Source organism: Pelodiscus sinensis, chromosome 31 (assembly GCF_049634645.1).
Source record: "Pelodiscus sinensis isolate JC-2024 chromosome 31, ASM4963464v1, whole genome shotgun sequence".
NCBI classification, from domain to species: domain Eukaryota; kingdom Metazoa; phylum Chordata; order Testudines; family Trionychidae; genus Pelodiscus; species Pelodiscus sinensis.
The window spans coordinates 12,117,659-12,138,907 of record NC_134741.1 but is presented as its reverse complement, the minus strand read 5'-3'; the positions used below and the strand labels follow the sequence as shown (position 1 = coordinate 12,138,907).

The window sequence follows — 21,249 nt, the reverse complement described above, 5'->3', positions numbered from 1 at the left end:
CCCCAGCTGCAGAAACCTGTCCCCACTGGCACTCTGTCCCCTGCTGCAGAACCCTGTTCCCTGCCCTCCCAGCACCCTGTTCCCTCTCCCCTGCCCCCAGCCACAGTACTCTGTCCCCACAAAATGTATAATTATAAATGCTCCATTTTAGATTTAAATAGCATGAATAAAAAACAGACCATTTATTTCATAACTATAAACACGTGATTTTAATTGTATGTATCGCAGTTTAAAAATAAACTGTTTATCAGTGTGTAAGTAAGGGCTGGGGATAGGAAGTGATGGACAGGAGGAGAATAGAGAGGGTGGGGCTTCAAGGAAGGGGCAGGGCGGTAGATCTTCACCTGTTCTGAGATTTAAAAAGTGATCTTGGGTGTTAAAAGGTTGGAGACCACTGTGCTACACAGAATTCAAACAACAAACCTGGCTGCCAGAGCACAAGGAGAGTTTGGGAGGGCTCGTTGCTGGGCTGTGCATTGAAGCATCAAACCAGCCCCCTCCTCTGGGGCCTGTGAGTGTTGCTGTCCCTGCTGTATAGACAGGGCCAAGGAGACAGGGAGAGGTTCACTGAATGGGCCAAGGTCACTGTCATTATCATGAGGGTTAGCCAGCATCCTGGGGACTAAGGGGTTAACTATGTCCCTTTCCTAAACCAGGTGGCAGGCAACCAAAAGAGATGTAGGTAGGAATTTCTAACAGGGACAAAGGAATTTTTGTTTTTTCCCTCTCCTTTGACCTGTAAAGTCCATCTCCACCTACTGAAACCATTCTTCACTTTCTGTAAGTGTGCATGTGGCTGGTAGTTGTTGGTAGATGGATCTAATCACATGTAGCTTTAGTGAAACACCTTGTTTGCCTAGATCAGTCTGTGTCACTGGCTCAAGGGTTCCTCTCCTCAGTGTGCTGCAGAGACTGTGTTAAAGGGCCTCAGGGAGCCCAAACCAGAGGGAGCTAGGATTCTAGTCCCATTGACCCCCTCAACACACACACAGCCCAAGCCCCTTCATTCTTCCAATACCTTGCCCCAATTTGTGTACCCACCCACATCCTCACTCCCTGAGTTTTCTGCACTCCACTCCACACTTTCATTTCTTACAGGTCCTGTCATATCACAACCCTCTCCTGCCTTGACTGTTTCTCCACCCAAGGAGGGGGTCTTGCAGGTGCAACAGTCTTACTTTCACCCCTAGGAGCAGCTCCACCATGCAAGGGGACTGGCAGGGGCAGGACATTACCCTTCAGAGCAAGAGTGCATGTGGCGATGACATAAGGGTCTTTTGCAGCATCTCAGCTTATTGGCTAAAGGAGGTTAGGAGGTGATGACTTCACAGGGAGTCCATGACAACAGCCAGGTGGAACAGGCCACAGGGCAGGAACAATCTCAGAGACCCCTATGGCTTTGCTATAGAGATTTCTAGCAGGCAGTGGCAGCCTTCTGACAGTATGACAATGTGTCAGGCATTCCTTGGGCAAAGAACAGGTAATGCACATGCTATACTTGATGTAAAAATCCCTAATTGCTAGGTATAATGTAATGAAGACATAAAAGGGAATTAACATCCACAAGTTACATTGTTAACATCTAACGAGCAATCTCCAAGTAGAATTACTAAGTAAATCAAATTCTCTAACAGTACGAGCTTGCATTTTTAAGCTCCAGCCTTATCTATCATGGCTGTTAGATATTTAAAGGGAATGGATATTTAAATTAATGTTTGCACAATTTTCAATTCGGGTCATTTAGCCTGCTGGTTGTTATCCACACAAAATACTCATTTTCTCTAGGGGCACCCACCATTGCTCATTTGTAGGGCTCAGGTGTAACCCTCTCGATGTAAAAAACAACAAATAGTCTGGTAGCACGTTATAGACTAATAAAACACGTAGACAGTATCATGAGCTTTCATGGGCACAGCCCACTTCTTCAGATGCCTGGAGTTATGAGTAGAGGATATGAAAACTGAAAATAAATAGGAAGAGAAGGAGAGGGGGGAGAAAAAAGAAAAAAAGGAAAAAGGAAGGGGGTGAGAGAGATAGGGCATAATTAAGTATCTGGAGAATGGGTACTTAAACCTAAGCAGATCAAAGTAAATAGATAAATGCTAAGACAGGAAGGATACCACTCTCAGAGCTGTTAGCACCTTCAGTGGTTATGAAGTAGGTAGTGTCCTAGCCAGCCAGTATCTCAATTGAGTCCATTAGCATGTGAATTGAATTTGTGGATGAAGTGAGATTCCAATGCTTCCCTATGTATTTGGCTTGTGGAGATGGCCTCTGATAAGACCTGCAGGTCTGTTAAAGTATGGTTAGGTAAGCAGAAATGTTCACCAATTTTTGTGTTCCCTTTACGTATATCTGATTTGTGTCTATTGATTCTTTCCCACAGAGACTGTCCAGTTTGTCCAATATATATAGCAGTGGGGCACTGCTGGCATAGATCAAATTACTAGATGTGCAGTCAAATGACCCTTTGATTTTGTGGCCCACCCTCACCTGTTTCTAAGGCTCAGGTGTAACCTTACACTTTACGCATCTCTGGACTCTTATCAGTGAAAGAACCTTATGCAGTAATATTCTACTTCATCTCTATTTATTAACACTCATCACAAACAGATGCACACATCAGGCACCCAGTGCTCACTGCATCCAATGAGACAGATGAACTCACCTTGATGAGCAGTCAGGATCAGGTACATCTGGGGGACTTCAGTTTCACCACTGCCATTGGCACAGGGTTGAGATCTGGCAGCTCTACTCTCAGCTGTGTCCTGGAGTTGGTTCCCCAATAATTTTCTTTTGGACCCAAGTTTATATAGTGAAACCTGAGTCCTGTTTAGCTCTATCTTAATCAATTGTTTTAGTTTAATTTTACTAACCAATATAATACACTGTAACAGAATTACCTAACCCAATCATATTCTTCCACCTTCATTGATTTACACCTAGCAAAATTAATTATACAGCAGACAAATAATTAAACCAGAGATCATACAAAGCATAAGAAAGTGAGGACTATAATTAGAAAATAAGGACTCCACAACCTCAGCTATTGATAAACAGTTTCTTGCCAGACAAAATGTTATTCAACTAAGTTTTCTTTACCCGTCTTGAAATCTGTTTTTTTATCTGGTGACAGTGGGTGCCATTAGGACAGGCTCCTTCTTAACACCCTGATATTACACTAGTTCGGTGTTTCTCAGATGGTGTTCTGCAGAACCCTGGGTTGCCAAGAAGCAAAAATAAGGGTTCAGTGAGAAAATTCCATTACAGCCTGAATTATTGTAATAGAATTTTCATGCATTTATGAATTTTATTGAAAACAATTTTCATTTGTTTGCCACAGTAAGTGTCCCTGTGTAATGCCAGCTTAGCCTGAGAGTGAGGCCGACGACATCACAAACACAGGCAGTCAGGGGGTCTGCAAAATTCTTTTGAGTTCAAAAAGGTTCCATGGCCAAATACAATTGGGAAACACTGCATTAGTTTAATACAATTTAGATGGATTGTGAGTAGGAGACTCCAAACTTTATAGCTGTCTGCTGTTCTTCATTCTGGCTGTAGGGGGAGGCTTTAGGCCTTCAAATATGGTTAAAGAAAAACTATACTGTTATAGTTGCTTCATCCTTTCTGGCCCAGGGTCACACAGATATATAGCACAGACAGTAATATACATTCAAAGGCCATGCATCAAAAATCATGAATTTTTAAAGAGACATACATTTTGATTCCTTTTATTTGCCTTTTTGTTTCCAGTACCGAGACCTGCCTCCTTTCCATACCCAGCAGCTCCTATGTTCATAAATATGCCAAATAGTGCCTGAGCCATGCCAAAAGCTGGAGAGCTGGTGATGCTTATGATATGTATTTCACATCTACACATACATGGTCTTGATATCATAGAATCAGAGTTGGAAGAGACCTCAAGAGTTCATTGATTTTTAACCCCCTACCCAAAGCAGGACCAACCCCAGCTCAATCATCCCAGTCAGGGCTTTGTCAAGCCATGACATAAAAATCTTGAGGGATGGAGATTCCCTTCCAGTGCTTCACTACTTTCCTAGTAAACTAGTTTTTCCTAATATCTAACCCAGTGGTCTCCAACCTTTTTACACCCAAGATCACTTTTTAAGTCTCAGAACAGGCAAAGATCTACTGCCCCGCCCCTTCCTTGAAGCCCTGCCTACATTACATGAGGAAATCTAATGTAAATGTACTGCACAGGTGCGCAGTTCAGAGAGGGCTCAAGAGCTACTCTTAGAGCCCCTGAGATCTACCGGTAGATCGCGATCTACTGGTTGGTGACCACGGATCTAACCTATATTTTCCCCACTGCAACTTGAGAACATTGATCCTCATTCTGCCATTTCTTACTATCTCGCTGCATCCTTCTGGTAGTTAAAGGCTGCTATCAAATCCCTCTCTTTCTTCTTAAATTAAATAAACCCAAATCCCTCAACCTCTCCTCGTAAGCCAAGTGCTCCAGCCCCCTCATAATTTTGGTTGCCCTGCCTGGACTTTCCTCAGTGCATCCATAGAATTTCTGTAATGGAGGCCCAGAATCTGCTGGCAATGCTCCTCCTAATGCACCCCAGTATACTGTTAGCCTTCATGGCAACAAGGACACACTGTTGACTCATATATAGCTTGTCATCCACTGTAATCCTCAGGTCTTTTTCTGCTGATCCTGCACTACAGAAAATTACATTGTTTAATATACTTTCTGGATCCAGGCCTTTGCAATGATGCTGCATCCATAGACTCCGACTCTGTGGGTACCATGGGGCTACTACATCCATAGAAAAAAAATGTGGGACCCACTGGCAGCCCCATGGATCAGCTCTGCCCCTCATCCCATTCTCCCATGCACCACTGGGCTCCACAGATCAGCGTCTCCCTCCAAGCAGAGCTTCATGAGAAGTAATTCTTCTGCTCAACTCTGCACTGCTTAGGCTTAACTGAAGTATTGTGTTGAATTCTGGGCACCACATTTCAAGATGTAGAGAAATAAGAGTCCAAAGAAGTGCGTCAACTATGATTACAGTTCTAGAAAACATGACCAAAAAGGGGAGACTGAAAGAACTGGGTTTGTTTAATTCAGAAAAGAGAAGACTGAGAGGGGACATGATACCAGTTTTCAAGTACCTAAAAGGATGTTACAAGGAGGAGGGGAAAATTATTCTCCTTGACCTCTGATGATAGAAGTATCGGCGGGCTTAAATTGCAGCAAGGGAGGTTAGGGTGGACATTAGGAAAAACTTCCTAACTGTAAGGGTGGCTAAATACTGGAATAAATTGCCTAGGGAGCTTGTGCAATCTCCATCATTGGAGTCAAGTGCAAATTAGACAGACAGCTATCAGAAATAAAATGGTGTTGGACCTCTGGTGAAGGCAGGGGACTGGAGTTGATGACCTTTCAAGGTCCCTTCCAGTTCTAGTGTATTAGGATTTGATTTTATGATTCTATGATTTTCCTGTGTAGATTGTATCGTGATTGTTAAAATCTGAGTGCCAAATCAAGGTTTTCCCAGAATCAAAAAGCTTTTCCTATGTGAATGCTCCAATGTTTAACAAGGCCCCACCTCTCCCTGAAGCTCTTCCCACAATCAGGGTTTCTCCCCTGTATGGATTCTCCTATGTCTAACAAGAGGTGAACTCCTACTAAAACTTATCCCACAGTCAGGGCACCTGAAGGGTTTCTCCCCTGTGTGGGCTCTCCTATGTGTAACAAGATGTGAGGTCCTACTGAAGCTCTTCCCACAGTCAGAGCAGTTGAAAGGTTTCTCTCCTGTGTGGATTCTCCTATGTTGATTAAGATGTGATTTCCAACTGAAGTTTTTCCCACAGTCAGAGCAGATGAAGGATTTCTCCCCTGCGTGGATTTCCCTATGTGTAACAAGGTCTGATCTCTCACTGAAGCTTTTCCCACAGTCAGAGGAGTTAAAACACGACTCTCCTCTGTGGGTTCTCTGGTGTCTAAAAAGATTTGAGCTCCTACTGAAGCTTTTCCCACAGTCAGAGCAACAAAAGAGTTTCTCCCCTGTGTGGATTCTTTTATGTCTTTCAAGGTCTGACCTCTTACTGAAGCTTCTCCCACAGTCAGAGCAGCTGAAAGGGTTTTTTCCTGTGTGGATTCTCATATGATTAATAAGATGTGATTTCCAGCTGAAGCTTTTCCCACACTCAGAGCAGATGAAGGATTTCTCCCCTGTGTGCTTTCTCCTATGTATATTAAGATGTGATTTCCAACTGAAACTTTTCCCACACTCAGAGCAGCTGAAGGGTTTCTCCCCTGTGTGGGCTCTCCTATGTGCAACAAGGCTTGAACTCTCACTGAAGCTTTTCCCACAGTCAGAGCAGCTAAAGGGTTTCTCTCCTGCGCGGATTTTCCTATGTGTAACAAGGTCTGATCTCTCGCTGAAGCTTTTCCCACAGTCAGAGGAGTTAAAACACGACTCTCCTGTGTGGGTTCTCTCATGTCTAAAAAGATTTGAGCTCCTACTGAAGCTTCTCCCACAGTCAGAGCAATAAAAGAGTTTCTCCCCAGTGTGGATTCTTTTATGTCTTTCAAGGTCTGACCTCTTACTGAAGCTTCTCCCACAGTCAGAGCAGCTGAAGGGTTTCTCTCCTCTGTGGATTCTCTGATGTTCAATAAGAGTGGCACAGTCATTGTAAGAGGAGGGTTCTTGTTCATGGGGGATTTTCTGTTGAACAGTTTCTATATTTCTTTTCACCCCTCTTCTCTTGTGACTGGAGTTACCCTGTCCCTTCTCTGGATGGTTTCTCTCCTGCCTGTCTGGGCCATGCTGATTCTTACAGGCCTCTCCCTGCTCAGATATCTGGGAAACATGCCCTTCAGATCTTTCCAATAACATCCCATGTAGAGCCATTCGCTCCAGAGCTTCCTGCTGAAGACTCTCCTCATCCTTCTCACTCAGCATCCCATCACCTGCAGGGATAGAGAGAGAAACCAGACATGAGTCATTCCCTGTGCTGAGCTGAACGGAAACTCTGAATAGGGAACAGAAAAGGGGAACACGCCCAAATAATCCTAGAAACATCAATAATCATGAGCTGAGCCCATCCTCCTTCCCCATAGCCCTTTCCCAAAGGAGAAAGTCTAACCTTTGCAACTCCAGTCAGAGGGGGGGGGGGGGGGGGGGGGAGACAAGCTAAAAAGTCAGTTAGACTTGATGAAAATGCACAAGTGACACCTGCTTGAGGACACAGAAATTAGTTTGTCAGTTTAACTGATTATTAACCTGTGTGGGCGTCACTGATTATCTCCCCTTCCTCACAGACCTGGAGATCTGGGATCCGCAGCTCCTCCCTCGCTCCACCCAGGAGATCACATGAGCTTTCAAGACTGGAAATCCTGCTTGGGGGAGTAATTAACCAAATACAGATTTTGTTCATTAACAGGGCTTGCCAAGCCATGGCATGCCCTGCTCGCCAGCCGTGCTATCCAGTGTTCTGCGCATGCATAGACCGTTCTGCGCAGGCGCAGATCGCCTGAACCCGGCTCTTCTGGGATGTAATCTACTCGCCATGGGTGAGTAGATTACATAGATTGTCAAGCCCTGTTCATTAAGGTCTGAGGGTATGTCTACACTACCCCGCTAGTTCGAACTAGCGGGGTAATGTATGCATACCGCACTTGCTAATGAAGCCCGGGATTTGAATTTCCCGGGCTTCATTAGCATAAGCGGGGAGCCGCCATTTTTAAATCCCCGCTGCTTCGAACCCCGTGTAGCGCGGCTACACGGGGCTCGAACTAGGTAGTTCGGACTAGGGTGCCTATTCCGAACTACCGGTACACCTCGTTTCACGAGGAGTACCGGTAGTTCGGAATAGGACCCTAGTCCGAACTACCTAGTTCGAGCCCCGTGTAGCCGCGCTACACGGGGTTCGAAGCAGCGGGGATTTAAAAATGGCGGCTCCCCGCTTATGCTAATGAAGCCCGGGAAATTCAAATCCCGGGCTTCATTAGCAAGTGCGGTATGCATACATTACCCCGCTAGTTCGAACTAGCGGGGTAGTGTAGACATACCCTGAGCCATTATTGCTTCCAGAGCCAGGATCTGAGCCACCCATCCACAGAGGCCCCTTCCCCACCTTGCAGAGATTGGACGGTACAAGATCCCGGGACACACCTGTGGTAAAGGTGCATCACCCCCTGCCTGAGGAATGGCCCGGCTGATTCCGTGGAGGACCTGAGTGCTCTGCTGCACCCTGGAGGACAATGGATCTTAAAGTGTGGTCCATGGACCACTAGTGGTCTGTGACCATCTTGCAGGTGGGCTGCAGGCTTGGGACTTGCCTTTGAGCCTTCAGTGTGAAGCCAGTGCTGGTGCACTGAGCCCCCCTCCAAAGTTGGAGCGCCAGCACCAGCTTCCCACTATGGGGGAGAGCCAGCCTGTGAGCATATTATGACTTACAGGAGAAGGAAATGGCTCTGTGTGCTGCCACTCTCTTCCCCTCTGGCTGGAAAACACTCACCTGTAGGCTTCCCTACAGAATTCTGGCCAATGGAAGCAGTGGGGAAGGGGAGGTGGTGTCTAGGAGTGGTGGGAAGTATGGAGACAGGCAAGTGACTGTTATGGCTTCACTGCAGCCTCCTCTGCACTTTTTAAAATATTCACCCGCCCCAGGACACTAGGATGACATGTCTCCACAAAGGCAGCGTAAAGGCTTTACAATTAAAAACACACCGATCCAAGTCAGATCCTGCATCAAGTTCTGCTCAGGTAGAACTCCTCAGCTCTCTGTACCAGATCTGTCTCCCTCCCATCAAACGAACCTCTCCCACGAGATGTCCACCAGCTGTCAACTGAAACTCACCTTGGCCAAATGTAAGTGCTTCCTCTGTCCCTGCTGATAGGAGATGCCACACCTGTTGGCCTAGAACTACAGAGAAAAGATCTTGGGGTTTACTCTATAATTCTAGCAGTGGAACATAGTGGGGCCGCCACATTCCTCCTCCTCATCACATAATTACATGGTCTGAGATATGCCAAGAATAACATCGACAATATTAGGAGGAAGTTAACACCAGCTCCTCACCCCAGCCCCAGAGTTGCCTCAACAACACGAAAAAGGAGGCTCAGCTTGGACTGACCTCACTCTTGGCACCCCACCCACTGTGCAGCCTGCTCCCTCCTGCCAGGCTCTAGCAAACACCAGTAGCTGCAGCCCAGCTGGTGCTGGGATGCTCCAAATAGCCCACTCCCACCTCGTCCCACTGACCCTGTCACCCCTCCCCCTATTCTCCCAAGCTACCCCATCACATGACCATCTTCCAATCCTCTGCAGGGTCCAAGAGGCACCTCGTTAACAGAATCCCTCACGCAGCTCCACTCACTGGGTCTGTGGCCATTCACTTCAGGTGCAACCATGCAGGCAGACACCTTAGAGCAGTGGCTTGCATCTGCCGGTCCATGGACCAGTGATGGGCCGTGAACTGCTGGCTGCTGGGCCACGGCACACTTCCTGAGCACAGGGGCGGGTGAAGCGCTAGGACTCAGAAGCAGCCAGCAGGAGTCTGGGAGCCCGTTGCTCAACTGGACCTGGCAGCAGCAGCAGGAAGTGATTCTTGGCTCTGGCCGGGCAGCAGGAAATGACTTACAGTCTCTGCTTGCTAAGACTCCGGGGTCAGACAAAGGCCAGATCCCTGAAGCCTGTGAGGAAGGAGGGTGATGGAGCTGCTGGGCCCCACAGCTCAGGCTGCAGCCAGGAGAGTGAAATCTCCCACAGGGCCAGTGGTATTTAGAAAGCTGTGCTTGGGGAGCCACTCCCAAGGAAGCACCCCCAGCCCTGCCAGTCCCTGCCCCAGGGCCAGCCGCGCTTCAGGACAGGTCAAAGGCCCTCCCCTCCACCCCCCGGGAACAGGGTCCCAGTGATGCAGGATGTCACGTTACTGAATTTTAAGGGGAGCAGCCAGATCACTGCTGCACCCATGGGGGCGGTGTTTGCCCCAAAAGTTGGTACAAAGGGGGCCATGTGAGGTGTCAAACGAAAGCTTACCTTTTACTGATTCTGTATATGCTATGCAGGTAATTGTATAACATCTGTATGTGAGTTATAAACATGTACTCTGTTGATACTGGAAAATTTTCTGTCTGAGGCAGAGCAATGGGCCAGGAATGTTTGCTCAATGGCTAGGCTGATGAGCGAGGCTCCAGGGACAATAGATCTCTAAATGCCTGGCCACTGACCATGTGACCTCTAGTAACCTACTCCAGCTGGGAAGATGTCAGAAGAGATATATAAGTGCCATGTGGCATCCTCCATTGGGTCCTCAGATTTGCTCTTAATCCCAGATGCAGCCTCGCAGGGAACTATGAGCTGGAAAGAACTGTGGACCCATCCTGACACAGGATGTACACCAAAGACTTTTAAGCCAGCAGTTATAACATCTCTGCTATGAGCCTGCATCAAGAACTGGGAGATTGGATGCATGTAATGTATTCTACTTTAACAACTTTACTCTCACGCTTTTCTTTCTTCTAGTAATAACCTTTAGATTTTGGATTCTAAAGGATTGGCTCCGCATGATTTGTGGGTAAGATCCAGAGTGTAAATTGATTGGGACCTGTGGCTGGTGTCTTGGGACTGGGAAGAACCCGTTTGGAGTAGGCAAGATTGGGCTCTAAAACCCTTCACCTGCGTGTTAGGCCCGGGGCTGTTAGGGGCACAGATAGGGCTGGGGTGTCAGAGGGGTTTTGCTCATGAGGCTTCTGGCTAGCCAGAAAGGCAGCTGAAGCGCTCTGTGCGACTGGTTTGTGGCCTATTTAGGAAGGGCATCCAGTCTGGGGCTGTACAGAGCCCCGAGTTTGAGCAATTCACCCTGAGTGGACAGCTGTGCCCAGACTCGGCCTGGTCCGTCAAATAGAGGGAGGCAGAAGGCGCTGAAGGGAAGTTGCGGAATTCAGGGGAGACATGGAGTAGATGGGAGCAAGGGTACAATAGAGGGAAACTCTCAGGGAGGATCACAGGGAGGGAAAGGGGGATGCAGGAAGGGAAGGCTGGGGGGATCCTGAGAGAGCAAGAGCAGCCTGGCTGGGGAAGAGGGAGACACAGGGCAGGGCTTGTACAGAAGGAGATGGGGGAGATACAATGGCAGCTTCCTCACTCCATGGAGCAGGAGGGGGGAGGGCAAAACTGATTGCTGGTAGCACTTGGGGACACCAGCTCCTGTGCCCCAACAAAATATCTAAAGTTTCAAAACAAGGTGCCCCAAATGCCCCCTTCCACCCCTCTCCTTGCACCCCTCCCTCTGCAGGCACCAGCTGCCCCTAGGGTAGGAGCTGTCCCACTCAGCAGCCAAAAGGGAAATTTTTTTGTGATTTCTTTTAATATTGATATCTGCAAACTCTGATCTGTTTGGGACTGGTAACTATTTGCATATTTATTACTCGCATAATGAACATGCAAATACAACGCTACCAGTTTGTGACTGGGATGGGCAGTCCCCGGTGCATGAGAGTTTGGGAACCGCTGCCTTAGCGGGAACGCTGCCAGAATGAAGGCGGCACTGATGGAACTGCAGCAGCAGGGCAACCCAGCAAAGGAGGGGCTGCCCAGAAAATCAGCGACTGCAGCAGCAGCAGTAGCCTCAGCAGCAGCAAACCAAGCAACTCTATGGGCTTCTCTCTGTGCCCCACAGAGCAGCAGGGATCTCAGCAACAGCTTGCCATGAACTTGCCAGCGGGCCCTGGGCTCCCTGCGTACCCGAACCCCCTCTAGTGCCTAACACAGCAGAAGCCCCATTCTGCTGGCGGCCAGAGGGGTTGCTAAGGAAAGGGAAAGACAGGAGGAACAAACGGGCAGTTGTAGAATGAAGAGGGGCAAGTCAAGGTCAGACCACAAGACTATGAAAGTGGCCCCAGGGGATTTGTCTGTCTCCCCTGCCGCCCAGTATTTTGATACCACCAGCAGCTGGCTGTGCTGTTTGAGATGTCTTCTCCGAAATCTCTGAGGGTATGTCTACACTAGTCCTCTAGTTTGAACAAGGGAGGCTAATGTAGGCATTCGAAGTTGCAAATGAAGCCTGGGATTTAAATATCCCGGGCTTTATTTGTACGTTCCCATCAGGTCGCCATTTTGAAATTCCACTAGCCCTAAGTAACTGCCCATGGCTACATGCAGCAGTGAAACAGCAATTTGAACTCCTCATTCCAGGAGGAGTAACAGTTAATTCGAACTAAGGACTTAGTTTGAATTGCCGTTTCACTGCCGCGAGTAGCCGCGGGCAGTTACTTCGGGCTAGTGGAATTTCAAAATGGTGACCAGATGAGAACATGCAAATAAAGCCCGGGATATTTAAATCTCGGGCTTCATTTGCGACTTTGAATGCCTACATTAGCCTCTCTAGTTCGAACTAGGGGGCTAGCGTAGACATACCCTGAGAGCTGCAGAGATCTCCTCAGCTCCTGAAAGCTGGGCTCTGTCACCAGACCTGCTCCACGGCCTGAGGGTGGAAAGCTCCAGCCTGAATTCCTCTTGCTCACCCCCAGCTTGTGGCACAGGGAGTGGAGGTTCCTTGAGTGTCCCTGATGCTGGTGTCACCACAGTCTGATCTCCTGGACAATGGGTGGCAGGACTGGGTGGACCTCAGGGTGCTTGCCCAGTATATAGCGCTGCTGATGCAACATGTCCCCCAGGAGATAAAGGCTGCCCTGTTGCCTGCTTCTGTGCCTGTATCACCTGCCTCGCTAGAACTTAAGGTCAGGCCCCTGCTTCCTCAACTCCCACCCATCACTCAGCCTCCCATTTCAGCTGTTTCATACTGAGGGGCAGCGTTCTGGGTGCTGACTGAGCTGGTACGTTTGTTCGGGTGGGATACATCTCACTGTACCTGTGCTAGAGTAGCTGGGACACTAGCATCATGTTCCTTCAACAGTAAACCTGGCCAAGAGCGAACAGAGCCTGTGTCTTTCTTCAGCAACATCCCTGAGCTGTGGGGCATGGACAAGCAGCACACTCTGCCAGTGTTGCACAAGGGTGCCCCCACAGGCACTAACAGCAGCCAGACACAGACCCACCTGCTGATCTTGCCTGGCCCCTTCCATGAACACCTGTGGCCAAGGCACAACATGGGCAAGATGATGGGGAAGCACATGGAGACCTTGGCTGTGGGAAGAGCAGCACCACTGTTATGTCCTTGAACCTGCTTCCCCTGGGAGAAGGCATGGATGGGACAGTCTCTCACACAGGAGCCAAGATTATTGGAGCTGATACTCCTGACACTGGGGGGCAGAGGACATTGAAGGGCCTCAACCAAACCCAACCCAAATCCTCCAGAGCCCAACCCAGCTTCTGATGCCCGAGGGGACAGGAATCCTTACCCAGCCAGCTCACAGCCTCATAATTCTCCTGCATCACATCCCTGTAGAGGGCTCTCTGGCCCAGGTCCAGCAGACCCCATTCCTCCTCAGAGAAACACACAGCTACCTCCTCAAAGCTCACCGGCTCCGCCACAGCCATCTCCTGCCCTTGGCTCTGCAGGCCAGGGGCTGTGCTGGAGACAGACATGGGAGTTCTGCAGCCTGTCGGGGGAGAGGAGCAATTGGAGACATTTCAAAAAGAGCTTTAATCCTTTCCACACACCCATTCTCCCCAGATTCTGTCCCTGGTGACACACGTGCTAGACTCTGCCCTGGTGGGCAAAAGTTTGAGTCTAGATATTCCATAAACACCACAAACAAGTTAGATCCTAAATCCATATTCATTTCTCTCCGTACCTGGCTTGAGTTTCAACATTACTGCACCTGCAACAATGGGATTCTGTTCTCAGCAGCCAGGCTGTGTCTACACTGGCACAATCTTGCGCCAAAGCGGCCGCTCTAGCGCAAAAACTTGCTGCCTGTCTACAATGGTTACTTGTTCTTGTGCATGTGAACTGACGTTCTAATGTATGAAATCAGGGCTTCTTGCTCCAGAACTCTGACGCTCCCACTCAGGAATAAGCCCTTTTGCGCAACTGTTCTTGCACAAGAGGTCAGTGTAGACAGGCAACATGAATTTATTGTGCAAGAAAGCCCTATGGTTAAAATGGCCATCTGAGCTTTCTTGCGCAAGAGAGCATCTTCACTGGCATGGATGCTCTTGCGCAAAAGCACATGCCAGCGTTGACACTCTCTTCTGGAAGAGTTTTTGTGCAAGATCACGCCAGTGTAGACGTAGTCCCGGTGTTTTTGATAACAAGCCACATATTTATCTGCTTGAACACAGACGTAGGTTAAATTTAGGCTGCTGTATTTAAAACCCTTAGTCTTCATTCATTGATTTGCAGCGCAAACTTTGGTTCTCTCATCTGACAGAGACTTTCTGTTGTGGAGAAGGTTTATAAATTAAGTGAAGTTAATACAAGTATTCAGGCGCTTATTAAACATGTGTGCTGAGTGTTTGCAGGATGAGATCTTAAAATTCATGGATTCTTGGGATCAGAAGATATCCTTAGTCATGCAGTCTGACCCCCTTTGTGGCATAAGCCCTTGCTTGCACTTAGCCCAGTTACCTAGGCACAAAGCTCACTTTCTCCAAAGCATGTTTTCTAGAAAGTCGCCCAGTGTTGATTTGAAGACATCAAGAGATGGAAAATCCACCAGTTCTTTGCTCATTTGTTTCAGCATCTAATCCTCTTCCCTATCAAACATTTGTGCCTTTTTTCTAACCTGAAATTCTCTGGCTTCAGCTTTCAGATATTGGCTCTTCCTGAGCCATATCCACTAGACCAGGATGGGCAATACAATTTCATGGGGGGCCACTCCACGATTTTGGAAAATGGCTGAGAGCGACACTCTTCCATGACATTAATGGAAGAAATGCAGGGTCTGAGATAGGAGTTGGGAGCAGAAGGGAGCTTGGGGTAAGGGATCCAGGAGGGAGACAGGGGAGTGGAAGAGAGTTTGAGTGAAGGAGGCAGGTGTGACCTTGGGCACTGGATTAGCCTGGACTCATTAGATATTTAAATTAACTTTAATTTAGGAAGTGGCTGAGTGGACAAATAAGGGACTGTGGGTTTCTGACCACTGGGAACTTCTTGCAAATATAGATACAGGAGGAAGACAGAGAGTTTGGGTATGTAGAGAGGGGAGCAGAGATTAGGAGGGAGAGGTTGGGATGCCAGAGACAAGCTCTGCCCAGGAGACATACCTGAGTTACTCCTGACCAGTACCCAAGCACCTTTCTCAGGCAGGCAGGGAGCCTGCCCGACCCTCGCACAGACTGCAGTGCCATGTGCGTGTATGAATAATTAAGAGCTGGAATAGAGGGGATGTGGTGCTTAGTTTCCGGCCAGAAACCGGCCAATGGGATTGCCCTGGGGTTGGAAGTAACACCTGAAGCCTTTCCCTCCCTCTCCCCCAGGCTCACAGTCACTTTGTGAGTGGCTTGTTGACGGGGCATGTCAAGCATGGAACCAGCTCGTGGCTCCCCCAACATCCGTGGGTGGATTCCGATGGCTTGGCAGGCTGGATTCGGCCCATGGCCTGCATTTTGCCCAGGCCTGCACTAGACTGAAGAGTCCATGGGGATCCAACAGTTTCTTGCCATGAACAAACTGATACAGTGGAAGCCAGTCAGCTCTCAGTCTTTCAGCCTATTTATTGTTTGAAACCAACCCCGGACTGAAACTGACTGAGCAGTGAAATCTGAGCCTGAAGATGCCCTCTGTTGTGTGCTTTAGCATCACCCCTTAAGCATCACACCCCAGAGACCAGTGTTTCTGAAAGTGTCCACAGGTCCCCAATCCAGTGCCTCTGGGGCTCCTCACTGATTAGTGGGTGAGATTCAGGGCTGTGTGCGCCATGTTCACTTGGTTTGGTTGGTAACTTAAACGACAATCCCATGAAGAGGTTTTCACTGGAATTGTCTCATCATTTAAAGAATCCCCACCTGCAAACTCACCTTGTCTGAACGCTCCCAGGGTCTTTCCTCTTGCTCTCTCCAGTGCCAAGGGCAGAGTGTCTGGAGGGAGAAGGAATAAGAAAGGGGAGATTCCAGGCTCTCCTCTTTATAACAATGTCCCCACTCTGAACTCTGTGTTTCAATTGTATCAGAGACCAGACAGGCACACACTCAGGTGTTTAATATTAAAAGGTCTGAAACCTTCTGTTTCCCCTCTCACTCAAGCACCTCCCAGCAATGGTGCCAACATCCCTGCAGCCTCAGCCCTGACCCAGTAGAGACAAGCTGTAAATGAGATTTACTTTTCCCTCCTCATCCCTTCCCACTTGGTTTCTCTCAGTCACTTACCCCCTCTTGTCATAACCTAAAGCTTTGGTGGCGGAAGGCGTTGCCATGCTTTACCCATTTTGAGCCCTTTGACACTAACGAGAGGATCAGAGTTTGCAAACTCCTGGCGCAATCTGCAAGCAGTTGGGTCTGTTCACTCAGTATCTAAGGAGAGCAGTATGATGGGGCCGTCGTTCTCCACATGGGAATTGGGGCAGGGGAAGGTTGGCTTCAGAGGCCAGATTTAATAGTCTCAGATACTTAAACCACTTTCTCCTCCTCCATCCCTTCTAGGTACCTTTGAACTCCCTCAGAGTCTCTGACAGCGCAATCGTTTTCTGGGAGAAACTGACGACTTCTTTTTCGAGTGCAGGAAAAATCTCCTCTGGCAGCTGGAACTGCTCCATCTCGCACCTGGACAGAAACAATTTCATGTGATAGTATTTAATTTACTTATAAGTTCTGGTGAGTGAGTCTCAGCTCTTAACAGGTCTGGAGTTAGAATTCCTCCAATTCTCCCAGCCTTAGAGCAGGGGCAAAACAGTCCATGGCTGCGCAACCTTCCCCTGAAAGGTCCCATTGCTGTTCTTCACCCCTGGCCCGGAGAGTCTAGCTGAGGGACAAAAGTGGAATTGAGTCACCTTGGCCTCCACCTGGGAACCTCCTGTCTCTCAGCACCTAAAGGTCTGTAGAAGTCTGCTCACTGGGAACTAGACTGAGATACCAGCTCCACCCTCTCCAGCACCTTTCACACAGGTCTCCAAACAGCCCATGGGTGGGACAGACTCTTGATCCCTGCTGCCCCGGGCTGAATGGGCCCAATGCCCAGCAGTGACAGACCCATGTTCCAGCCTCACAGTCCTGAGGCAGCCAGTCCCCAGGGAGGTGACAGCTCTAGGAAACACTTGAGGTCAGATTGTGCCCCTGAATGGAGAATTCCAGAGTCTGCTGTGCAAGGGTGAGTCCCTCAGAATTAAATGGGTCAGAGACATTTGTATCCAACATCTGGCTGTAGAGCCCTGGGGAGATGTGGTGCCAACATCAGCTCCAAGCTCTTGCTCTGCGCTGTGCAATGTGAGGGGAGTGAGAGCCATGTACCTGCTCAAGGTCCATCTGATGTCCTAGAGAAAACAGACAGAAAAGCATCTCAGCACCATTGGACACACATAGGGGGCTCCAGGGAAGGGATTTTGCAAACATGAGGAAGAAAAACCCTGGCCTGGCCCCAGAGTCATGGATCCCCTGAGTGAATGGGACTTTGCCATCTCTAATAGCTCTGTGCCTGTGACTCTGCAAAGCACAACAGTCACTCACATGGAAGCAATGCACGTGCCAAGTTACGCACAGATCTGACATCTGGAGCCCAGCACCAGTGGTTCGGGAGCCTCTCTTCCTTGTGCAGGGAGCTGTGATGTTTCTCCCTCAGTCTCACCTGCAGGAATTCACTCGCTGGCTTCTGACACTTCCCCTCCAGCTCACCAATCTGCTCACTGAGATGAGAAATCAGTGCAGAGAGTCTCCTGACCATGTCAGTCTGGAACCTCCCAATCTCCTCATCCAGCTTCTCCAGCTGAGCCAGCAGGAGTTGTTCTTGTTCCTCCAGGAACTGCCGCAACTGCTGAAACTCAGCCACAACCTTCTGCCTCTCGGCTTGTGTCTGTTTCTGTATGAAAACAGGGAAAAGGCAGGTCAGGGACATGGGTGGAACCTGGAGCCCTTACATGGGGAGTTGAGTGCGCAGCAGGGAGAACTTCTCAGAAAACCCTAAAATTTGTGACATTTGACTCAACTCTGCAGGTACTAGGGAGAGAGTGTCTCTCCCAGCATCTCCTTTGGCCCCTGGGTCCCTCTGAAAGGGATGTTCCCATGTCTGTCATGGGCAGCATGTTCTGTTATTCATGGGTTCTGGAAATTCAGACCAAGTGCATCAGGAGCACCAACCTGACAGAGATACCCAGGGAGGAAAAAGAAGCAAAGATGTTAATGCACCAAGTGAGCAGACAGCCCCTCACAGGGACATTCATTTCCCCTGGTGGCGGATTTCTGGGAAAGTCACAGGGGCTGAACATTAACTGATCCACTGACATGGAAGCTCAGGGCCTGTCTACACATGGATCTAACCCTGCCTGTCTACACATGGATCTAATCCATGATCCAGGAAAAACACAAACAAGCCCAACCTCACGAAGGCCATAAAGGAGTCTGCCTCCTAACACAGCCCTCCCACTGCCAGTCCCTGCCGGTTCATAACAACAGGCACCTACCAGATACTCCTGGCTTTTCCCCTCTGCTGTCGTTTTCCTTCCTAGCAGCTTTTCTCTCTCTTCCCTCAGAGTCTTCAAATGGGCCTCCAATTTTTCCTGAAGAAACAGAAATAAGCACCAGAGTAAATCCCATAAGATGTTGGGAGCCTATTTGTCAGTTACAGTATTTTTAACCTGACAGACAAGGCCAGTAGCAGACGTGGGCTCTCCTGTGGGTAGGACTTTCTCATGGGGTCTGCCGGGAGTGGCCGCCAGGTAGGGACTCCCAGCAGCTCCAGACTGACATTTGCTACTGGGGCAAGTAGGCACTGCTGGGGACAGCGGGGAGTTTAACCAGTAACTGGCACCGATAAACATTAATTCATCAGTTAACCAGTTTGAACTCTGGCTACAACCCAGTCAAATCCCAGTAGTGCCTGGCATGGCCCTGCGCTGCCTGGAGCCCAGCTATGGGTGGATTCAAGGCGCTTGGGGCCCCACAGCATCCAGCACAGTGACCTCCTCTAGTGCTGGCTGCTGCATCTGGGTTTAACTGTTCATATAGCAGCCCAGAAATTCAGCATCTCAGTGGGAAACCAGCTCTCCTTGGTGGGCCTGTAGCAAGGCGTCTTTCCCTCCTAAGGGCCACACTTCATCATTGTTCAGTGATGTGAAGAGGCACAGGGAATGCAGCCTAGTGGTTAGTGTAGCCTTGGACTGAGCCTGGAGAGAGCAGGATTCGGGCCTATACTCTATCACTGATGTGCTTGGTGACCATGAGGGAACTTGCTGCCTCACTTTCCCTTCCCACTATTTGTCTAACTAGACGGTGACATGCTCACTGTCCCATTCTGGGTGTTGTGCAGGGCACACATGCCTTTGTGGGTCTATAAGGCAAATGACAGATTACTACTGCTTCTCAGCCAATCAGTAACAGCTTGTAACCTCCTCTTCTCCAGTCCTAAGGTAGCTCACTCCCATAGACTGGCCTGCAGCTCCTGTAATCTAAACCAGTGTTTCTCAGCTTTTCTTTTTTTATAAAGTACCCCCAGTATCTAGAGTTTTCAAACACACAATTTTTCTTCTACCATTGCAACACGTTTGTTTAAATAATTTAACCATAGCAGGGCAGGCAGTGAAATTTTTGGGTGTAAGAAGTACAAAAATAATAAAGTGCTGTAAAACTTAAAACAAGAATTCGGTTTTCTCCAAATTTCAGTTGTGTTGATGTACCCCCCAGACTTCTCTCAAGTACCCCTAAGAATACTCATACCACTGATTGAGAAACATTGATCTAAATCTTTCTGATTGTTAATACCTTCCTTTATGTTAAAACCCCTTCTGTCACCAGTGAAGGCTGGGTTTCAGGAGTCAGAGCCTCAGAGAAATATTTCCCACATCAGGTATGTGTAAAGACTTGATGTAAGTTGCCACAAAGCCAGAGCATTTACTTTTTACAGCATCTCTTGTACCATGAAGGCTTTAAAGAGCCTTGGCACATCTGTGCCAGGTAACAGTCAGTGAAATTAGCCTGTAACTAAAATCCAACATTATTTCCTATTACACTGGACAGCAACTCTGTACCTTGTACTCCTGAACAGCTTCCTGTAACGGCACCACCATGTAAGCCTGGGATCTGTCACAATCCACACAGATGGCAGTTTGATCCTCTTCACAGAACAGCTTCAGAGCCTTCTGGTGCTCTCCACACACCCCATCCCATCTTGCTCTCTCTGCTGCCTGGAAACTCAGTGGCTTGGCTAGTTCCACCACATTTGCCAGCTGCCAATTGGGCCGGAGGGGTCCCTGCTGCTCAGTGTCTCTGCACTGAGGGCTGAGGGGGGCCTGGCAGAAATTGTGCCCACACTCCAGAGTGACAGGAGCTGTGAAATCCTCCAGGCAGATGGGATGAAGCGCTTCCTCCCAGAGACTTTCCACGGGGCTCTCTGCAGCCATGGCTGCCTCTGGGCAGGGTAACAGGGGCCCTGTCACTTTCCTCAGCTCAGCAATGGATGGGCAGGTCCAGAGGGCAGTACGTGAGGTACCAGAACTGATGATACCAAAAAAATCAAAATTAAAAACCAAAAAAGCCCCAAAAACTTTACTCACCCACTGCCCCCGCCAGGGCCTCCATTGGGCCCCCTCAGTCACCTGCCCCAGCCAGAACCCTCCCCCGTCTCTGCGCCCCTGATGGCAGGGCCCCCCTCCTCATCCCGTACTCAAATCCCGCACACTCTGCAGCCCCCTCTCACAGCCCCTCTGTGCGCCCCCGGCCCGGACTCAGCGCTCACCCCCCCCCCGCACGAGGAAGCGCCAAAAGCCCGAGAGAGGGAGCGACACGCGCGGGGCTGAGTGTTTGTGACGCGACCGCAGAGGCAGGGCCGGGCAGCCCCAGCAGCCGGAGCCCCACCAGCAGCACAGGACTCCTGCCGCCCCAGCCGAGCCAAACCTTCCCCACCCCCAGCGCCCTCACTCTGGGCTGCCCCCTCCCCAGCCCGGCTGTGCCAGCCCCGCAGCGAGCAACTGCACCAACCGCCCCCTCAGAACGCCCACCGCAAGGCGCGGCGCATGCGCAGTAACTGCAGCGAAGTCCCTCGGCTCGCGCTCGGAGCAGACGCTGCTGCGGGCCACAGCTGGGTGGAGGGGGCCTGGGGACGGGGAGTGACGGGCGGGGGCGGGACGCATTGAAAACCGGCCGCGGCGGCGCGAAATAAGGGTGGAGAGAGAAAGACGGTCAGAGTGCGCATGCGCTGCGACTCAGTGACTCCGACTG

At 49.4% G+C, this 21,249-nt stretch overlaps 1 protein-coding gene across 2 annotated transcripts; it reads right to left on the bottom strand.

Annotated features, from left to right (window-relative positions):
• Positions 1-1,069: 1,069 nt before the first annotated feature.
• Positions 1,070-21,223, bottom strand: LOC102444842 (uncharacterized). 2 transcript variants are annotated; one of them, XM_075912510.1, is made up of 10 exons: positions 21,030-21,223; positions 20,061-20,526; positions 18,498-18,593; positions 17,666-17,896; positions 17,332-17,354; positions 16,532-16,647; positions 15,907-15,966; positions 13,344-13,544; positions 8,839-8,904; positions 1,071-6,946 (listed from the first exon to the last, which is right to left on the bottom strand). In XM_075912510.1, the coding sequence occupies exons 1-10, from the start codon at positions 21,221-21,223 to the stop codon at positions 5,604-5,606; spliced, it is 2,796 nt and encodes a 931-aa protein (XP_075768625.1). In that variant the 3' UTR covers positions 1,071-5,603. The 2 variants fall into 2 exon arrangements, with proteins under 2 accessions (XP_075768626.1, XP_075768625.1); XM_075912511.1 differs by lacking the exon at positions 8,839-8,904 and having other exon boundaries at positions 1,070-6,946.
• Between the last annotated feature and the right edge of the window lie 26 nt (positions 21,224-21,249).

Bases quoted from the DNA above. Each gene is read 5' to 3' on its own strand.
- LOC102444842 (XM_075912510.1), bottom strand. From the start codon at position 21,223: ATGCGCACTCTGACCGTCTTTCTCTCTCCACCCTTATTTCGCGCCGCC. The intron at 15,967-16,531 runs GTACCTAGAAGG...TTCTCCCTCCAG, and splicing joins GACTCTGAGGGAGTTCAAAG to ACACTCTGCCCTTGGCACTG. The intron at 13,545-15,906 runs GTGAGTTTGCAG...CTCCCCCGACAG, and splicing joins CCTGGGAGCGTTCAGACAAG to GCTGCAGAACTCCCATGTCT.